At 34.1% G+C, this 16,810-nt stretch overlaps 2 protein-coding genes and 1 non-coding gene across 11 annotated transcripts in view; 1 reads left to right on the top strand and 2 right to left on the bottom strand.

The window, feature by feature from the left end:
- Positions 1-14,615, bottom strand: part of sdt (MAGUK p55 family member stardust) — a 133,437-nt gene extending 118,822 nt beyond the window's left edge. Inside the window, exons 1-3 of one of the 3 annotated variants that reach the window (XM_085199073.1) lie at positions 13,944-14,615; positions 12,495-12,610; positions 8,875-8,932 (exon numbers count right to left, since the gene is read on the bottom strand). In XM_085199073.1, the coding sequence (XP_085055199.1) occupies positions 8,875-8,932; positions 12,495-12,610; positions 13,944-14,079 (310 nt within the window). In that variant the 5' untranslated portion in view covers positions 14,080-14,615. Of the gene's footprint in view, positions 1-6,667; positions 6,890-8,874; positions 8,933-12,494; positions 12,611-13,943 lie in introns of those variants that run through there. The other 2 variants (XM_085199075.1, XM_085199074.1) reach the window with 2 other exon arrangements.
- A 187-nt stretch (positions 14,616-14,802) lies between these two features.
- On the bottom strand, positions 14,803-14,874 carry TRNAQ-UUG (transfer RNA glutamine (anticodon UUG)). The gene has a single exon. It is a non-coding gene; the product is annotated as a tRNA-Gln (tRNA).
- A 458-nt stretch (positions 14,875-15,332) lies between these two features.
- The window catches only part of LOC146531083 (mitogen-activated protein kinase kinase kinase 9-like), a 61,544-nt gene continuing 60,066 nt past the window's right edge, over positions 15,333-16,810 (top strand). For 5 of the 7 annotated variants that reach the window (XM_085199070.1, XM_085199066.1, XM_085199071.1 and 2 more), the window contains exon 1: positions 15,334-16,307. In XM_085199070.1, the coding sequence (XP_085055196.1) occupies positions 15,614-16,307 (694 nt within the window). In that variant the 5' untranslated portion in view covers positions 15,334-15,613. Of the gene's footprint in view, positions 16,308-16,810 lie in introns of all 7 variants that reach the window. The other 2 variants (XM_085199065.1, XM_085199072.1) reach the window with 2 other exon arrangements.

The following is a 16,810-nucleotide window of genomic DNA, read 5'->3' as shown; positions in this document are numbered from 1 at the left end:
TCTTGACATCTAGGTCTTGGGTAGGTTGTACATTCCGAAGCAAGAACGGTACAGTAGAAAAAGTAAAAGGTATCAAAAATATGAGTCTAGTCTGCTGTCAGTCGGATTTAATGTTTGTTTTGCATGTTATAGTGACCTAGCTTCTTTTGTAGGAGAACATAGAGAAACTAGTATTAAGATTATTAATTCTTATTTTTTTAGTTACAGAATTCAACACTTTGTCGAATCCAGTGAAGGTAAAGAAGGTTAACGTTAAATTAAAAGGACTAAGAATTAGTTATGATTGTGAATGCTGAATTCTAGAAGCTTTGCGTTTTTAGTGGCGGAACTCAACGCCGCGCTTTACTGGAGTTGCTCGTTCTGGAGCGAAAATATATAATATTTCATTTCTTCGAGTAGGAATCGACCTCACAACCTGTCGCCTTTACAAGTCGCACGCTTGTGCTCCTGCGCCACAAATGGTGGAGAATAAAATAGAAGCTCAAAAAACAGTATGTAAGCGACATTTTAATACATTACTTAAGTAGTAAAAAAATGTAAAATTTAATCAGCTTCACGCCGTATCCCGTATACAGCAGTGTAGGAAGAGGGATTACCTAGTATTAAAACACTTCCAGTTTTACACGAAATTTTAGAGGCATTGCGAATTGAGAGGTGGAAACGCCGTTGTGCCTTGTTGCCAGAGCGAAGAATCATTTCTAACTATTAATAAATAATAATACATTCCCTGGAGTGAGGATCGAACGCAGAACCGACGCGTTACAGTCACACCCTTGTGCCCCTGCGCTACGACAGCCTAATAATTATTATATTAACTTAAATAGTAAACAAATATAATAATTTTAATAATAATAACCTTTCATCTACGTTTACAGAAAAAATAACAAAATACACAGATTTATCCATAGAACTGAAATCACAATGGCAAGTGAACACAGTTAAAACGGTCCCTATCATACTTTCATCTACAGGTGTCATACCAATCACGTTACACTCTTGCCTTAAGCAACTTAACCTTCATCCTCTACTTTACATTCAATTACAAAAAGCAGTAATTCTGAACACGTGCCGTATTGTTAGAAAATTTTTATCATACCAATAATTATCTCATATGAAGTTTCCTAATGTTTGACAAAAGTCCGCATTAGGAAGAGAATCCCAAGAAATGGGAGAAATATTAAATTTCTTTAAATAATAATAATAATAAATAATAGAATACCGATATCCAATTGTCTCATATGGCAACAACATGAGCAGTTATGCGTCCAATGTAATGACTATAGCGTGACTGACACGCGACGCCGTTACGACGAGATTACGTACAATACCCGGTATTAGGTATTAAGTTGTTGCATTTTTTTGTGATAGCTATCTAGTGGAAAGATTATTTGAAATTCTTGGATAATTTGAGCTATTACTTTTTATTAGGTTCCCGCTGTATCCCGTACATAGTGGAAGAAGCCTACTGTTAAAAGCTTAACATACTCTCATCCCCATTTTCGAAAGCTCAATTTTCAAGACATGTTGAGTGATGGAATCTAACGCCGTGCTTTGTCTTCTGCTAGAGTGAGGAAATAAAAATAATTCACTCCTTCGAATAAGTGAACCCACAACTGTCGTTTTTGAATATACTATAATTTAATAATTTACATTTACCGTTGAACGTCTGTTTTACGAAAAGATTAACTAAACTAACACAGTCAAAAAATCTAAACACGATAAGTAAACATGAAAATTTAAATAAAGGATTTTTTTTGCTATTTTTGAAAATAAAATAACAAATGAGGGCTGCCGTGGATAATAATTAAGGTCCGCCAAATACTGCAGGCCACCTCCAAAGCGGGGAAGGGTGCATAATACCCTCTCTGCCCTACCCTATCCTGTGTGCGGGATACAGCGTGAAACTGTCAGCGTGGAGTTAGAAATTAATGTGTGGTGGTGTGTTTTTCTATTTATTTAAAGTTACACTTTTTATTAAAATATGGGTATGCAAAAAACTGTTATAATAAGACACTCCGTTTTAACTAATTAATAAATCTTGAACACCCACTTACTACAGGGCTTAATAGGGTCTAAGAAACGACTAAACTCGTTAATACAAACATTACGCTATACTAGGTAGTACAGTGCTACGTACGACGAAGGAACTTTATGAAACTTTACTATTGTATGGTTTCATTTAGTTCCTCTTGTAATCCTGTTTCTCGTGCTCTACATTTGTAACAATGCACGCTAGGGTAGAGTCTACGAACATACATACATACAAATACATAAACACTATTTTATGGAAAAGCCATGACGAATGGGTAATGGGTCCCCCTAACCCCTAATGGTAAGTGAGCAGAGGTGCTACAGAAGTACTGCCTCAGACGCCATTCCACAATTGCATGACGCGTGGAAGTTCATACGCAACTGCACAGTAGTAAATACTGTTTCAAAAGTTTCATACAAAGCGTAGCGTTCAGTTCTGCCTCTCAGCACGATATTTTTCTAAAATTGGGGGTGTGGTGATGACAAGATATATCTTGACTCTAGGTCCCCTCTGGGCCCTCTGCGTACTCTACTATATGCAGGATAGTGTTCACAATGGGACATATCCTGTAAGTTCATTTACATGAACTACATATTCAAAAAAACTGTTTTCGTGTTCCCGAAGGAATTTTCTTTTTTCACAACATGACTAGATTGGCTGATAAAGAATTCTTTTAAGCCCGCCTATTGCATTTTTTATGTATCAAATTTTGTGCAATCCATACTAATATAATAAAGCGGAAGAGTTTGTTTGTTTGTTTGTTTGAACGCTAAGATCTCTGGGTCTACTGGTCCGATTTACTATGTTTTTGTTTTGTATGAAAGCTACATTATTCATAAGTGCTATAGGCTATATAATATTACATTACACATATGTACCAATAAATTAAAGTACTTTCTAATTTGACATGCAATTTATTCTGCCATGTTAATAACAATCGTCGTTGCTAAGCACCGTTGTTTTAAGAAAACGTCACCCAAAATGAACTTATATTTTGGTATTCATCCTTATAAAAATAAATATATTATATAATATTTAATAAATATTCTTATAGTTCAAGCAGGCGTAGCCGCGTCCGGGTCCACTAGTAAAGAATAAAAAGAAAATAGAAAACCTTCCTAATACTCCCCTAAATTCCCCAAGCAACCTATAATATATATAATTTTAGCGTTCTACGCCGCATAGTTTAAACTGTTCGTTATCTCTCAATTTCTCACTCACAACGGAAGACATTGATATACTATGATATGGATGTTATTCATAAAAATATATAATTTGAAACATGACATGTAATCCAAAGTAATGTCAACGTCACATTTTAAATCACGTTAAGTCCGTCTGTCCCGTTGTTATCTCATCACATAAAAACAACTGCACAATTCTCACACACCGGCTTTACAGTTAGAGCTTGCTTTGATATCTAGTGTTGAGATTTCTTCTACGATGTAGAGTTAGAAGAAAATAGTTTTTTTTAGTATCTATACTAATATAATAAAGCGGAAGAGTTTGTTTGTTTGTTTGTTTGTTTGTTTGAACGCTAAGATCTCTGGATCTACTGGTCCGATTTACATTGTTTTTGTTTTGTAAAAAAGCTGCATTCTTCAGAAGTGCTATAGGCTATATAACATTACATTACACATATAAACTAATATATTTTAAAGTGCTTTCTAATTTGACATGCAATTTATTCTGCCATGTTAATAACAACCGTCGCGTCGCTACGCAACCGTTACCGCGACATTTTGATATTCATCCTTATGAAAATAAATATTATAGTCACTTTTAGCATTTTATCTAGATTGACATTATAGTTTACTGTGTAACATTCTATTAAATAATTAAGGAGATGTCACTGATTCGCAATGACCTAGCCTGCGGGCGGCATAGTATGAGTATGACGCGAACGGGCAGATGACGTTGATGGTTTTATAAATTTTCATACATTTTCGAACTTTATTTGCTGTTTATAATTAATTTAAAATTACACTTTGGTTCTCTTCTTATTTTATTTGATATTGCTGGCAAAAAATATCCTTTTAGGTAGTTTTAAGGCACGGGTTCTAGGTACTTTTTCTAATATTAAGAATATCCTTTAGTTACTTTTACTTCTTATGTTGGTTTTCAATTTCTCAGATAATTTTTCTAATAATATGTCTCTAATTATTATTCTTTTTGATTATTTAAGCTTATATTTTCTTACTAATTCTATTGAAAACTGAAAATATATTTAATAAACATTCTTATAGTTTAAGCAGGCGTAGCCGCGTCCGGGTCCACTAGTAAATGTATAAAATATTTAATCAATTTTATATTGAGAAGGCTGTCGTGGCCGAGGGCCAGTGACTGTAACGCGACGATTCTGTGTTCGATCCCCATTCGAGGGAATAAATTATTATTTATTAATATTGTCCTTTCTTCGCTGTGGCACCAAGGCAAAAGCTCGGCGTTGAGGTCTGCCATTCAACATGCATTGCCCTCAGAATTCGGCGGAAAGGAGTTAGAACGGAGTGTATTCACGCTAGGTTCCCTCTTTCTTACCTGCTGTGTGCGTAATATAGCATGAAACTGATTTATTTATTTTAATTTCATATGTAACTATATATAATAAGGTAAACATGTCAGGGGTAAGAGAGGTATGTACAATAACTTTACTTTGTTTTCACTTTTATGCTTTTATTACGCATAAACCTAATGTCATATGAACAAATACGTTATAAAATAGAGAAAGTATGAAAGTTTATCTTCTTTGAGTTATGTTATTGATTGCTCTTCGGGTTTCTTCTTTAAATGTGAACCGAAACGAACAAGCGCAATTATGACCAATTGTACCTAACTGTTTTGGAAATTGAATTGGTGGACATTGGTGGTAATATTTTTCATTTTAGGGTTCCGTATCTTAAAAAATGGAATGGAAAATGGAATTATTGTGTCTTAAAATTTAGAATAATTTTGTTGTCAGTTCGTCTGTCAGTCTAAAAATAGTAATTTAGACCTCTATATATGTACGAGTATGTACATGCGCTCCGTCCACATACATTTTACTGAGTCTTCTTCAGTATTTACTGAAGAAGATCAATTATTTAATTTATTAAATACTTTCTTAAGAATAATTTTATTTTTTATAAATAATATTTTGTATATATTTATATACAAATGTTTTATATTCTTTCGAAGGTCACTTTATAAAACTACGTGACCGCAACCATATTGTTATATGTTAGATGTGACAATGAAAAATAGTGAAATAGTAAGATGTATTTTAAACATGCTTTTATTAGTATTAGGTTGACTTTTAACGGTGTAACTAAATTTGACCCACTCATTATACGTAGTTTTGGTGACAATACAATAATGTGGTATCATCGAGCTGGTCTGATAATGGAGCCAGGACCTGAATAGCAGAACTCTTCTGAGGTTACTAGTAAACCATATGACCTTAAGTGGGAAGCGGAGTGTCTAACACTAGGTTCCCTCTGCATACCCTGCTGTGTGCGGGGTACAGCGTGAAGCTGTAGTGCTTTTTTTGATGCACTTGACCTTAGGCTCATATGATTTATAGTTCTAAGCACTTCTACTCTTCTATAGCATTTCTACTCTTCTATGCATGTTATTTATTGTTCTTCTTTTTACTATTTAAATATGCACTTACTGTCACGATGGTAATAATGTTCCGACAAATCTGAATGCGGTAGTCGTTGGTTGAATTCCCAGTGGAGAAAACAGAAAAAAAATTATAATATCATGTATTTTTTTAAATATGCGATTCTTTAAAAAAATATATACAGTATATTTTTAGGCGTGTAGATTGTCTAAACTTCACCAATAGATGAAGTTCCACCTAATTAAAATACATGTTTATCAGAAAATTGAACTAAACGCCGCGTGTTGTATTTTTTATTCTCAAATTCCTGAATCATATGTTTTATCAGATGGAAATTGAAAAGACAAACATGTATTGTAGTGTATGTTGTTTTAAAACTGTGCCACACTCACTAAAAATATGTAATATTAAAGGCCGTTACTGGGCTACAGCACGTCGTTTGTACACATAGCGTGAAAAATAGAGTGTCGTAACACTTTATTATAATTGCAGGATAGACCACGAAACTTTAAAAAATATGATTATTTTACTAAATTACCTTTAAAAACAAATTGTAGAGACGTTAAGTGTTTTCAAGTAAACTAGGTATAACTAGTAAATTTTTAAGTTATAGCCACTTTGCTTAGCCCTTGTCGCTTTCTATGAGCCGAAGGAAAGAGTTTCATATAAAATGACTACTAACTATAATATGAAGCGCATTACTCGTATCCCGCCAAGGCTGACCGGTTTTTGCATTAGCCATTAAATATTTTCCGGTCCGGTAAGTCCGGTTTAAAATCTAGTATTAGTGAAATATATTTTTCTATTAATATTTCTTTACTTCATTTCTAATGAAACTTTAAATTAAATAATATATATTTTTGCATTTATATTTATAAGGCTGTATACCTTACATACCGTTATATCTATTATAATTTGTGCTAACTCAACAGTAACGTATAAAACAAATATATCACATAAAAGTTAATTCATAAAACATTGTAAATAACAACAAATAAACGTAAAAAAATAAACATAAGTAATGAAATAAAAACCTTATAGTTAACTGTCAAACTGGTGTTGTGGAGCCTGCGACCTCAGTTCAATCACCCCGAGCACCATTCACTTTCCACCACTGGACCACAAGGTAGCACTCACAGAAAACAACTGAATATTATAAAAATGTGTGAATAATATGTAATTATTTTATAATATTTTCCGTAAAACACTAAATTACACCGGTTTGCTACGTCGCGGTGACTCGACAGACTTTTGTCTCACTCGCACTTCGTTTTTGTTTAGTGTTGCCTGTTGACGTTGATATTTTACAAGTCTCTTATTGTTTAATTGGAGGCTATTATTAATATAATGTTTTAGTTACTATGTATCAAAAATATATTTTTAACTATAATATACATAATATCGGGCGTTATAAGTGATGCTATATATTTATTATAAAGGTATTGTTGATATGATTTTTTGTCCACAACCATTTTGTTGTTTTTTTTTATCATAATTTTCTAATATAATTATTTTTTTTCTTTGTAGTTGAGGATGAAATTGAATACCTACTTTGTAATTTAATAAACTAACTTTGTCTCTATCTGTAAATGGATACAATTCTTTAGTTTTATTACTTTAAATTTTAGCTTATGTTTTCATTTTATAAACTTTTAACGTTTAGCACATTATAGTGTGGGTGTATTAAATTAAAGATATTAAATGTTAGAGTTGTTAGTAAAACATCTCTGTTAATTTTATTTAATAAGATATTAAATGAAATTAACAGAGATGTCTTCCTGTCCTTTAACGTTACTTTAAAAGATTCGAAATTATTATTTTACATATTAACTGCATATACCCCAAAAATATGTAAAATAAAAAAATACTAATAAAACAAAATAAATCTTAGAAGATTCTAATAAGAAAATTATATTAACAAATTTCAATTGCGATATTTTTTCCATAAAAAGTTTGTATACTTTTATTATTAACGTCTAATATAATATGTATAATAATTTATTTCCCTTAATTTCAGGTAATTCAACGAAACGGCAACACCGCCGTAACCTCAAAGGCTGTGTCCAGTAAAGTAGTCAGAACTATATTTAACTCATTACATATTACGACATAGTTGTAACTAAACGATACGGCACCCACAATAGAACGTTATCACAATATACCGTTTCTCTTTGTTTTACAGGCGTTTGGTTTTGAAATTTTTTGATAGTATACCGTGATTTTTAAGTAATATCGATCTTATTGTAAAGAGGATTAGATTTAAAATTGATTGTAGATGTTTTGGTAGAGTAGAGTTGCTTCGAGGAAGCCTTTCTTAGTTTTAATCACATTAGTAGGGAAAAGTATTTTACAATCGTATTAAGGTAGCGTAGTGTTATATAAAAAATATATAAACAATGATCTGGAGTATGAATTTTACATTATATTATATTTTTAATATGAGGCCAGTCGTGGCGCAGGGGCACAAGCGTGTGACTGTAAACGTGACAGGTTGTGAGTTAGATCCCACTCGAGGAAACGAAATATAGCGCGGCGTTGAGCTCCGCCATTCAACACGCTAACGTGCTACCAGACTCAAAAGTTCCCTCCTGTTGTGTGCGAGATACAGCGTAAAGCTAATAATAATAAAATTCATTCTCAGCTTCACACTTTACCGAATATAACAGGGCAGATAGAGAACCTAGTGTCAAGACACTCCATTCTTCGTTTTCCAATATGCGTGGCAGAACACAACACTAAATAATTTGTTACTTTAACCGAAGTTGTAAATTAAATTAATTTATTACTCCGATTGGCGATCGCACCTGCAACTCCTATCTCCAACTCCTTACTTTTTGCTATGATATTATTTAATAACCTTAAGATATAATTATTTAAATGTTTAACATTATTTTTTAATTTTAAATATGTAGTTCGAAAATCCAATCTATATTTACTAATATTATAAAACTAAACGCTCTAATCTGAGGAACTATCAGTAGAATTGGAAACTCAGGAATTGGATGATTATTTTTGTGTACATAAAGTTAATCGTCTCGATGTAACCCACTGTACCTGCGCTCAGAGTTACCTCCTGCACTTAGAACATGACATGTGTCTGTAGTTCCTGAGATTAGCACGGACGACCAAACAATCTTCATAATATTAATTAATATAGTATACGCTCATTATGTTAAAATATAATAAATATCATAATAATATCTATTAATGAATTTTAAAATATTATGTCTCTTTCACTTACATAGCTTTGTCTCGCTCCGTCGTTTAACACGTAGCTTTATGACACACGACGATATACACTGTAACAAAATATAATAATTAATTATGTTAATTATTATAAATTATAATAGTATCAATTTATATCTAAAGGCCGCAGGCACAACATTATGGGATCAATTTTCACGAATATTTTAATTTTCTTGCTCTGGTAGCGTCAACTTCCGCCACTTAACACGCAGTTCCCCTAGAGCCGGAGGAAAAGGGGGCAGAAGTGTTTAATTGGGAACTGAAATGTCATAATGATAAGAATGGAAATGGAATGTCTTAACACTAGATTTCCAATGTACTTCTGCTTCCCCTGTCATATTATTTGTCTACTTTTTTTTTTATTTTATCCCTTAACAAATACAACTCTAATAAGTTGTGACAAGGAATCAAACTAGCTACTTCCATCATCAATACCTTAAACTACTATAATATTAAACGAACCCATTATAATATAATATAAACACAATTCCACTACAATTGAATCATCATGATGGATCGTTATATAATTGATGATATCATTATTATTAATTAGCTATTACCTATGTAATATAATGACGTGCCGTAAGCGTGGGCTGTTGCTATAGTTATAATATATGTTACATGTTACAATCTTTTATATAAATTTTATTTGAGGCCAGGCGTGGCGCAGGGGCGCAACTGTTTGACTGTTTGACTATAAACCCGACCGGTTATGAGTTCGATCCCCACTCGAAGGAATGAATTATTATTTCTTAATATTTCCATTTCTACGCTCTAGCACAACCCCGGCGGAAAGTGGGATAGCGTGAAGTTAATTAGTATTAATTAGTAATTACCTATACGAGTATAATAATATAATATATTTCATATATTACAATCGTTTATATAAATATTATAGTAGTGTTTTCATTAATATAGCACTTAAAACATGTGGCTGTTTCATGCATTCTCCTCTCTCCACTGTATCTCCGCTGTCATTGTGACACTATTCTATTTTCTACTATGCCTTGTTTTAATTGTGACTTTAATTTCTACTAAATAAATTCAATGTAAAGAAATAAATGCTTCAGTCAGTGCCTTCAATTAATTAACGTATTATATTGTATAGAGCTTAACGCTATATCCGCACACAGCTTGGTAGGCAGAGGGAGCCTAGTGTTAAGATACTCCGTTCCTCATTTTCCGCCGAATTCTGGAGGCATTGCTTGTTGTACGGCGGAACTCAACCCCGCGCTTTGCCTCGAAACCAGTGCGAAGAGGTGAAAATATAAATTTAAATAAATATTTCATTTCCTCCAGTGGGCATCGAACCCACAACCAGTCGCGTTTACAGTCACACACTTGTGTTGCTGCGCCACGACTGCCGTGACATTATGTATAGATTTCCACAATGAAAGAGGTAATTACATACAGACGCCAATTAACATTTGGCCCTCACCCAAGTAGATGCCTCGACTCTACAAGTCTTTACGACCAAAAACTATAAGCGATATAAATATTAATCAAATGAGAATCGAACTAACTAATGTCGCGTATTGCTTAGATATTTCTATGTTGTACTGCAATACCATAAAATTCCATTCATTTTTACTAATTTAGACAATATTTGCAATCTTGCTAATACTATTTCTATTTCTATTTCTATAGGATATAACTTTAATAGATTTATATAGTACTAGTGGGCCCGGACGCGGCTACGCCCGCGAAAATATAAGCCTAAATCATTAAAATAAGTTAAAAAATAATAATAAGTGGAGATTTATTATTAGAAAAAATATCTGAGTAACCGAAATGAACAAACCAAAGAAGTAAAAGTAACTAAAGGAAATTCTTAATATTAGAAAAAAAAACCTAAAGTTTGCTGTGCGCGCGTACTAAACATTTTTCTATATTAAATAATTATTAATTTTTGCGAACAATATTAAATAAAATCTCAAATGATTAAAATTACGATATTTTAAGTGTATAACATCGGTATAGATAACCGAACTGAGATAAATTACATATTATATATAATTATATTATTATAAGCAGCAAATAATTACATAAAAAATATGTTAATGTGTGTTTAATAGTAAATCGAAATCGAAAAATCGAAAATCTATAAAAATTTACAAAATCATCAAAGTCATCCGCCCGTTCGCGTCGGTCATACTCATATTATGCCGCCCGAAGGCTAGGTCATTTGGAATCAATCACATCTTAATTATTTATTAGAATGTTTATACAGTAAATTATAATTTCCATCTAGATGAAATGCTAAAAGTGACTATTATATTTATTTTCATAAGGATGAATATCAAATTATAGAAATCATCTAATTTTTGTTAATGATTTGTATAAAGAGATTTGTATAAATCTATATCGGCGCGCACCATGTATGCATTAAGCAAACTCACTGTGGGTGACGTTTTCTTAAATCAGCAAACTTTGCAAGCCGTTGCTTAGCAACGCGTAGCGACGATTGTTATTAACATGGCGGAATAAATTCCTTGTCAAATTAATTATTTTAATATATTGGTATATAACGAAAATATTACAAATATGAGAAAAAAAAAGTATCCTATGTTCATCCCGGGACCCTCAAGTATCTCTATATGAGTATTTTATCACAATTAAATTAGCGGTTTGGCCCTGATTGCGGAAAAGACAGACAGACAGACAGACAGACAGACAGACAGACAGACAGACAGACAGACAGACAGACAGAGTTACTTTCGAATTTATAATATAGGTATGGATGTCATGGAGAGGCCAGTCGCAGGAGCACATCATACTCTAAACGTGACAAGCTATGGGTTCGATCCCCACTAGAAAATGAAAAATTTAATATTTTTATTTCCTCGCTCTAGTGTCGAGACAAATGGGGGTATAAAGTTCTTCTACATACAATGAATCCACAATTCGCCGAAAAGTGGGGAACGGAAGTGTCTTTATAACAAGTTCCCAAGTTCCCCTATCTACCCTACTATGCACAGAAGTGAAACACAGCGTGAAGCTATAAAAAAAGAGACATAGTACGTAGATCAGATACACAGTATATGTATTTCCTACAGTAACGTATGTGACATACAGACAGCCCGCGTTATATCGCTTGGCCACCGTCCAACCACTTGCCTCGACTCTACAAGTCTACTTGCTGTATTCGATTAACTTATCACAAGTCAATGGTAGAGACAGCTTGAGTGTTATGATATTTTGTTTCTGCTAAAAGTATGTTTCTCTATTTGGTGGTTGTTTAGTATGTTATTGGAGTGGGCTGTGTAGGTTCATATACAATAGTAGAGAAGTAAAAAGAAAAAATACATAAAATGTGAATATAACAGGACCTTTCTTGTATGCGGCGTTAAATTTCGTCACTCAACACGCAATGACCTAAGAATTTAACACTAGGTCCCCAGGTTCCCTGTGCTATTATATGCACGGTACAGCGTGAACTTAATAAATCATCACGATTTTTATTTACATACGTAAATACGTATGTTAAAAATGAATGCCTAACACACACATGAAGTCAAATTCAAACTACACCTATTCACACTACATACTTGTGCACGTATGAAAATAATAAAAAAATCCTTTTTTTTACAATATTTGGATGTTTTTTAAGCTCACCTCATGTATATGACTAAGGACTTCAGTGCGCGTCATGTCCTCCAGCCTGGTCTCGTTCACGTCCATTATCTCGTCGGCCAGCTCCAGGTTCTCCCAGTTGCCCGCTGACGGAGAACCTGTAAGAATGGTTTTATTAATAAAAGTTATAAAAATAAATTATTTCTAGCTAGTTCATATAAACAAAGTTAACGCTATTTTTATATATTTAAGTCGGCAGTCCACGAGATCTAAAGGTACGAATAGACCATGACACTGTACATGGTACACTCAGTGTATACATCGAGTGTCTTAATAAGAACACGAGTGTATCTAATTGCAATATTTATTGTGATACTACTATTTACTGCGACAGTTAAAAAGTTTTCGAACAGGTTTGACATTTTCAAAAATATGATAAACACAAATAAACATTACTTTAAAAAAATCGTACAAATGTAAAGAATACATATATTTTTGTCCGACATTTCATGTTGCCAACTATAACTTATTTTTTAATAAATTGAACACAAAAATAATTTACTAAAAGTTAACCTACCTACCTACTATATATTAACACGCACCTACCTACCTACTATATATTAACACGCACACAAATGCAAAGCTCAGCTTATGCCTCGCGAAGTGTAGCTGTGGCTCGAATATGTGGTACTATTGAAAATAATAATCGTAATTATTTTATGCAAAACGTAGGGAACACCTACTAAGGTACCTAAATAATGCCTCATCATATTGGCGAAGTGATTTGCGTTAGGAAGGCAGGTTTATAAGGCTATTTTTTTTTATTGATATTATAGATAATTAACATTTTTTTTTATTGACTCAAAATTGGCCCAAAAGGTGTAACACGGAATATCTTAACACTGGTTTGTTATTGTCTACAATCAGGAAACGCGCAACGGAAAAACCATAAGTGATAGGATATTATTTTTTTTACTATTCGCCAAGTCGCAAACTTAGTGTCAAAGGATAACGAAAATATAACAACGTTAAATATTTTATTTATATTCAATACGTTAATTTGGAATCACTTTTTAAATACTAAGTAATGTTATCAAAGAAATAACGACTAAATTACGGAAAATAACCTTATGAGTAATGGAAATGTCACAAAATTTCAAGAAATAATTACAATTATATATGTAATTTTATTAAAAATATGTTTTGATATACATATACCTCCAATCATAATTTTTTCCTTATTATGAATCATCTTTTTTTAATCAAATAATTTATTAGCAATTACTCTGAATTATGTCTAAATAGGTAAGTTGTGCCTGAGTTAATTTTTTTTATAGTTTTAACTATATTCGCGGCGTTGAGTCCCGCCACTCAACTCGCAACGCTTCCAAAATTTAGCGGAAAATGAGGAGCAGAGTGACTTAACACTAGGCTCCCTCAGCCCACCCCGCTACATGCGGGATACAGCGTGAAACTAACAAAAATACTCACCATATAATTTAATTTTATTATCCTTAGTTTGCACCACTATTATAACGTAGCCCTCTAAATCAACGGACTTGCACTTGACTGTTGTCATTTTGTCAATAGCGTTTATTTGAGTCGTCGGCGCGTTAAAAGTATTCATTTTGATAATTATTATTTAAATAAAAAAACACACAAACAAGCTTTAATAGTCTATTTCATATTATACCAGCGTTTGCGCCAACACCACTTTAGAAAATATGTTCTCAAAATAAAACAATTGTCAAACATTTTGTTATTTAAAACCATAATTTTATTATCAACCCGGCGATGATAAATCCGCCATACTAAACTATCACTTAATTCTTCTGTTTTATCATATTTTCCATTGATTTTTTATGATAAATAATACAAATTATATGTAATAAGTATATCACAGGTAACTCTCATATAATCTCCATTTTCTTGAAGTCTCCGCGTGCGATTTCCATAGGTTTTCCACTATGTCATGTCACGTTTGAAGTTTTTAAGGTTGTTTTACACTGTCTTTTGTTGTAATAAATGATATTGTAGCGTATATAGTCCGCGTAACTGTATATTAGTGTATTTGATGGATATTTTGGTTTATAAAAGTGATATTTTAAGGCGTTTAGGTGTTATTTGAGGTTGAAAATGGTTCCCACGTCCCGCGGGCTGGGTGGTCGCCGCGAATACAGCCATCCCATTTTCGCGCGATCAATAATGCTCCCTTCCAGCATCCGTACAGACTTCCACAAGCGCTTGGACGTGCTACTAAATGGTTAAAATTTAGTTTATTTTTTTGTTGTATATTAGTTTTATTGAGAAGGAGAAAATAAAAAAAAATAAGTTTAAAAAAATAAAAAGAAGGTCCCACCGAGATTTGAACTCGGATCGCTGGATTCAAAGTCCAGAGTGCTAACCATTACACCATGGGACCTGTCGCATTACATTGTGAAATAACAAGTCATGCTTTTCTTTACTTTTTCAGTTAATAGAAATAGTGTTAAACATAAATTTTATTATTTGTTTCTACTAATATTCAATTTAAATAGTTAATATTTAAACACCATCTAGTAGAAATGATTTATAAATTTTCAACTTTTCTCTGCTAACTTAAATTTGACTTTAGATTTACTTACAAGCAACCTAGATGGCGCTCAGTATTTGGTAAAGAATTAGAACGTATTTACGCGTATAAGTGCTCCCATCTATGAAAATATTATAGAACTACAATATTGACTGATTTTATTTGAAATCTTTATAAAATTATTTTAATATTATTATAACGACATCGAAAAAGTATATAATTAATTTATTGTACATATTTAATATTTTTCAAAATGTTAAAGTAATAAACGTGTTCGCCGTCATATGTAACAAAATTTGTTATGGTAACATCATATGACAGTTTGTCACAGACTTCGCTGTGGTATGGTTGTCATTTCGTCCGTCTATCGAATAGCGTGATAGATGAATGGAGAATAATTAACAGTATCACAGCAGGTCTCACGCCCGTGTTATACTCCGAAATCTTCATAAGTGAGGACGGCGACGAACAAGTGAACTCAGTGAACGTTCCAACACACCGCCATGATCGATGAGAGAAACAAAGATGGCGGAATAACACGGTGATCGTAAACGACGTCGTGAGCTACGGCAATGTGCAGCGGCGGGTGATGCCGCCGCGGCCAGCGGCCGGCCGCGCGGCTATGGCGGCCGAGGAGGAGCGCGCGCTCGCGCTGTTCACGGCCGTGTACGACTACGCGGCGCAGGGCGAGGACGAGCTGTCGCTGCGCCGCGGCGAGGTGGTGGAGGTTCTGTCCAAGGACGCCAACATATCCGGTGACGAGGGCTGGTGGACCGGCAAGATCGGCGACCGCGTCGGCATCTTCCCCGCCGTGTACGTGACCGAGGACGACCCGCTGGCCGTGTCCTCCGTCATCGGCGACGTGGACCCGCCGCGCCTCTCCTTCGCCGAGCTTAAGCTGGAAGAGGTCATCGGCGTGGGCGGCTTCGGCAAGGTGTACCGAGGCTACTGGAATGACGAGGTGGTGGCCGTGAAGGCAGCGCGCCAGGACGCCAACGAGGACATCGAAGTGATCAAGGAGAGTGTGTTGCAGGAGGCGAAACTGTTCTGGATGTTGCAGCACGAGAATATAGTGTCGTTGAAGGGTGTGTGTTTAGAGGAGCCCAATTTGTGTTTAGTGATGGAGTACGCGCGCGGTGGACCTCTCAATAGAGTGCTCTCGGGACGTAAGATACGGCCGGGTATCCTGGTCGACTGGGCGATTCAGGTGGCGCGCGGCATGGCGTACTTGCATGTGGATGCGCCCATATCGCTCATACATCGAGACTTGAAGAGTTCTAATGGTAAGTACTTTATTATTCTACTTTAACAATTGAAACCTAGAAGTTAAGCTTACTAATTTAATAAAATCATCTAAAACTTCCTCTACTGATAGTCTACATATATTTTTTATCTTTTTACTGTCCTCTTTAGCAGGGTAGCCAGAGTTAACCAAGTGTTAAGACTCCACTCAATATTTGAGGCATTATGTGTTGAGAAGTGGAACCTCTAACCATACTTTATTTTCAACTATCATATTCACAGTCAACGCTGTGCCATCACGAGACTGAATTATATTTATCCGTATTATTATTATATGAACATAATTATCTGACTTTGCTGATGCGATTTCCATGTCATTGACCTATAATACAAACATTTTAGCTAGTCCTTGAGGAACTATCAGTAAAGGTCAGTCATTATCACACAGGAAGTGCATTCCTCTGATAAGTACTGATAAGCTCACTGTCAATATCTCTTATTGTTTACTCAAGGCTGTTTAAATTCCACTTCAAATAATACATTA

This window comes from Heliconius melpomene, chromosome 16, assembly GCF_056956725.1.
Source record: "Heliconius melpomene rosina isolate 202511_hmr_F chromosome 16, ASM5695672v1, whole genome shotgun sequence".
Lineage (NCBI taxonomy): Eukaryota > Metazoa > Arthropoda > Insecta > Lepidoptera > Nymphalidae > Heliconius > Heliconius melpomene.
The sequence above is the reverse complement of the archived record's forward strand: the minus strand, read 5'-3'. Positions and strand labels throughout refer to the sequence as shown.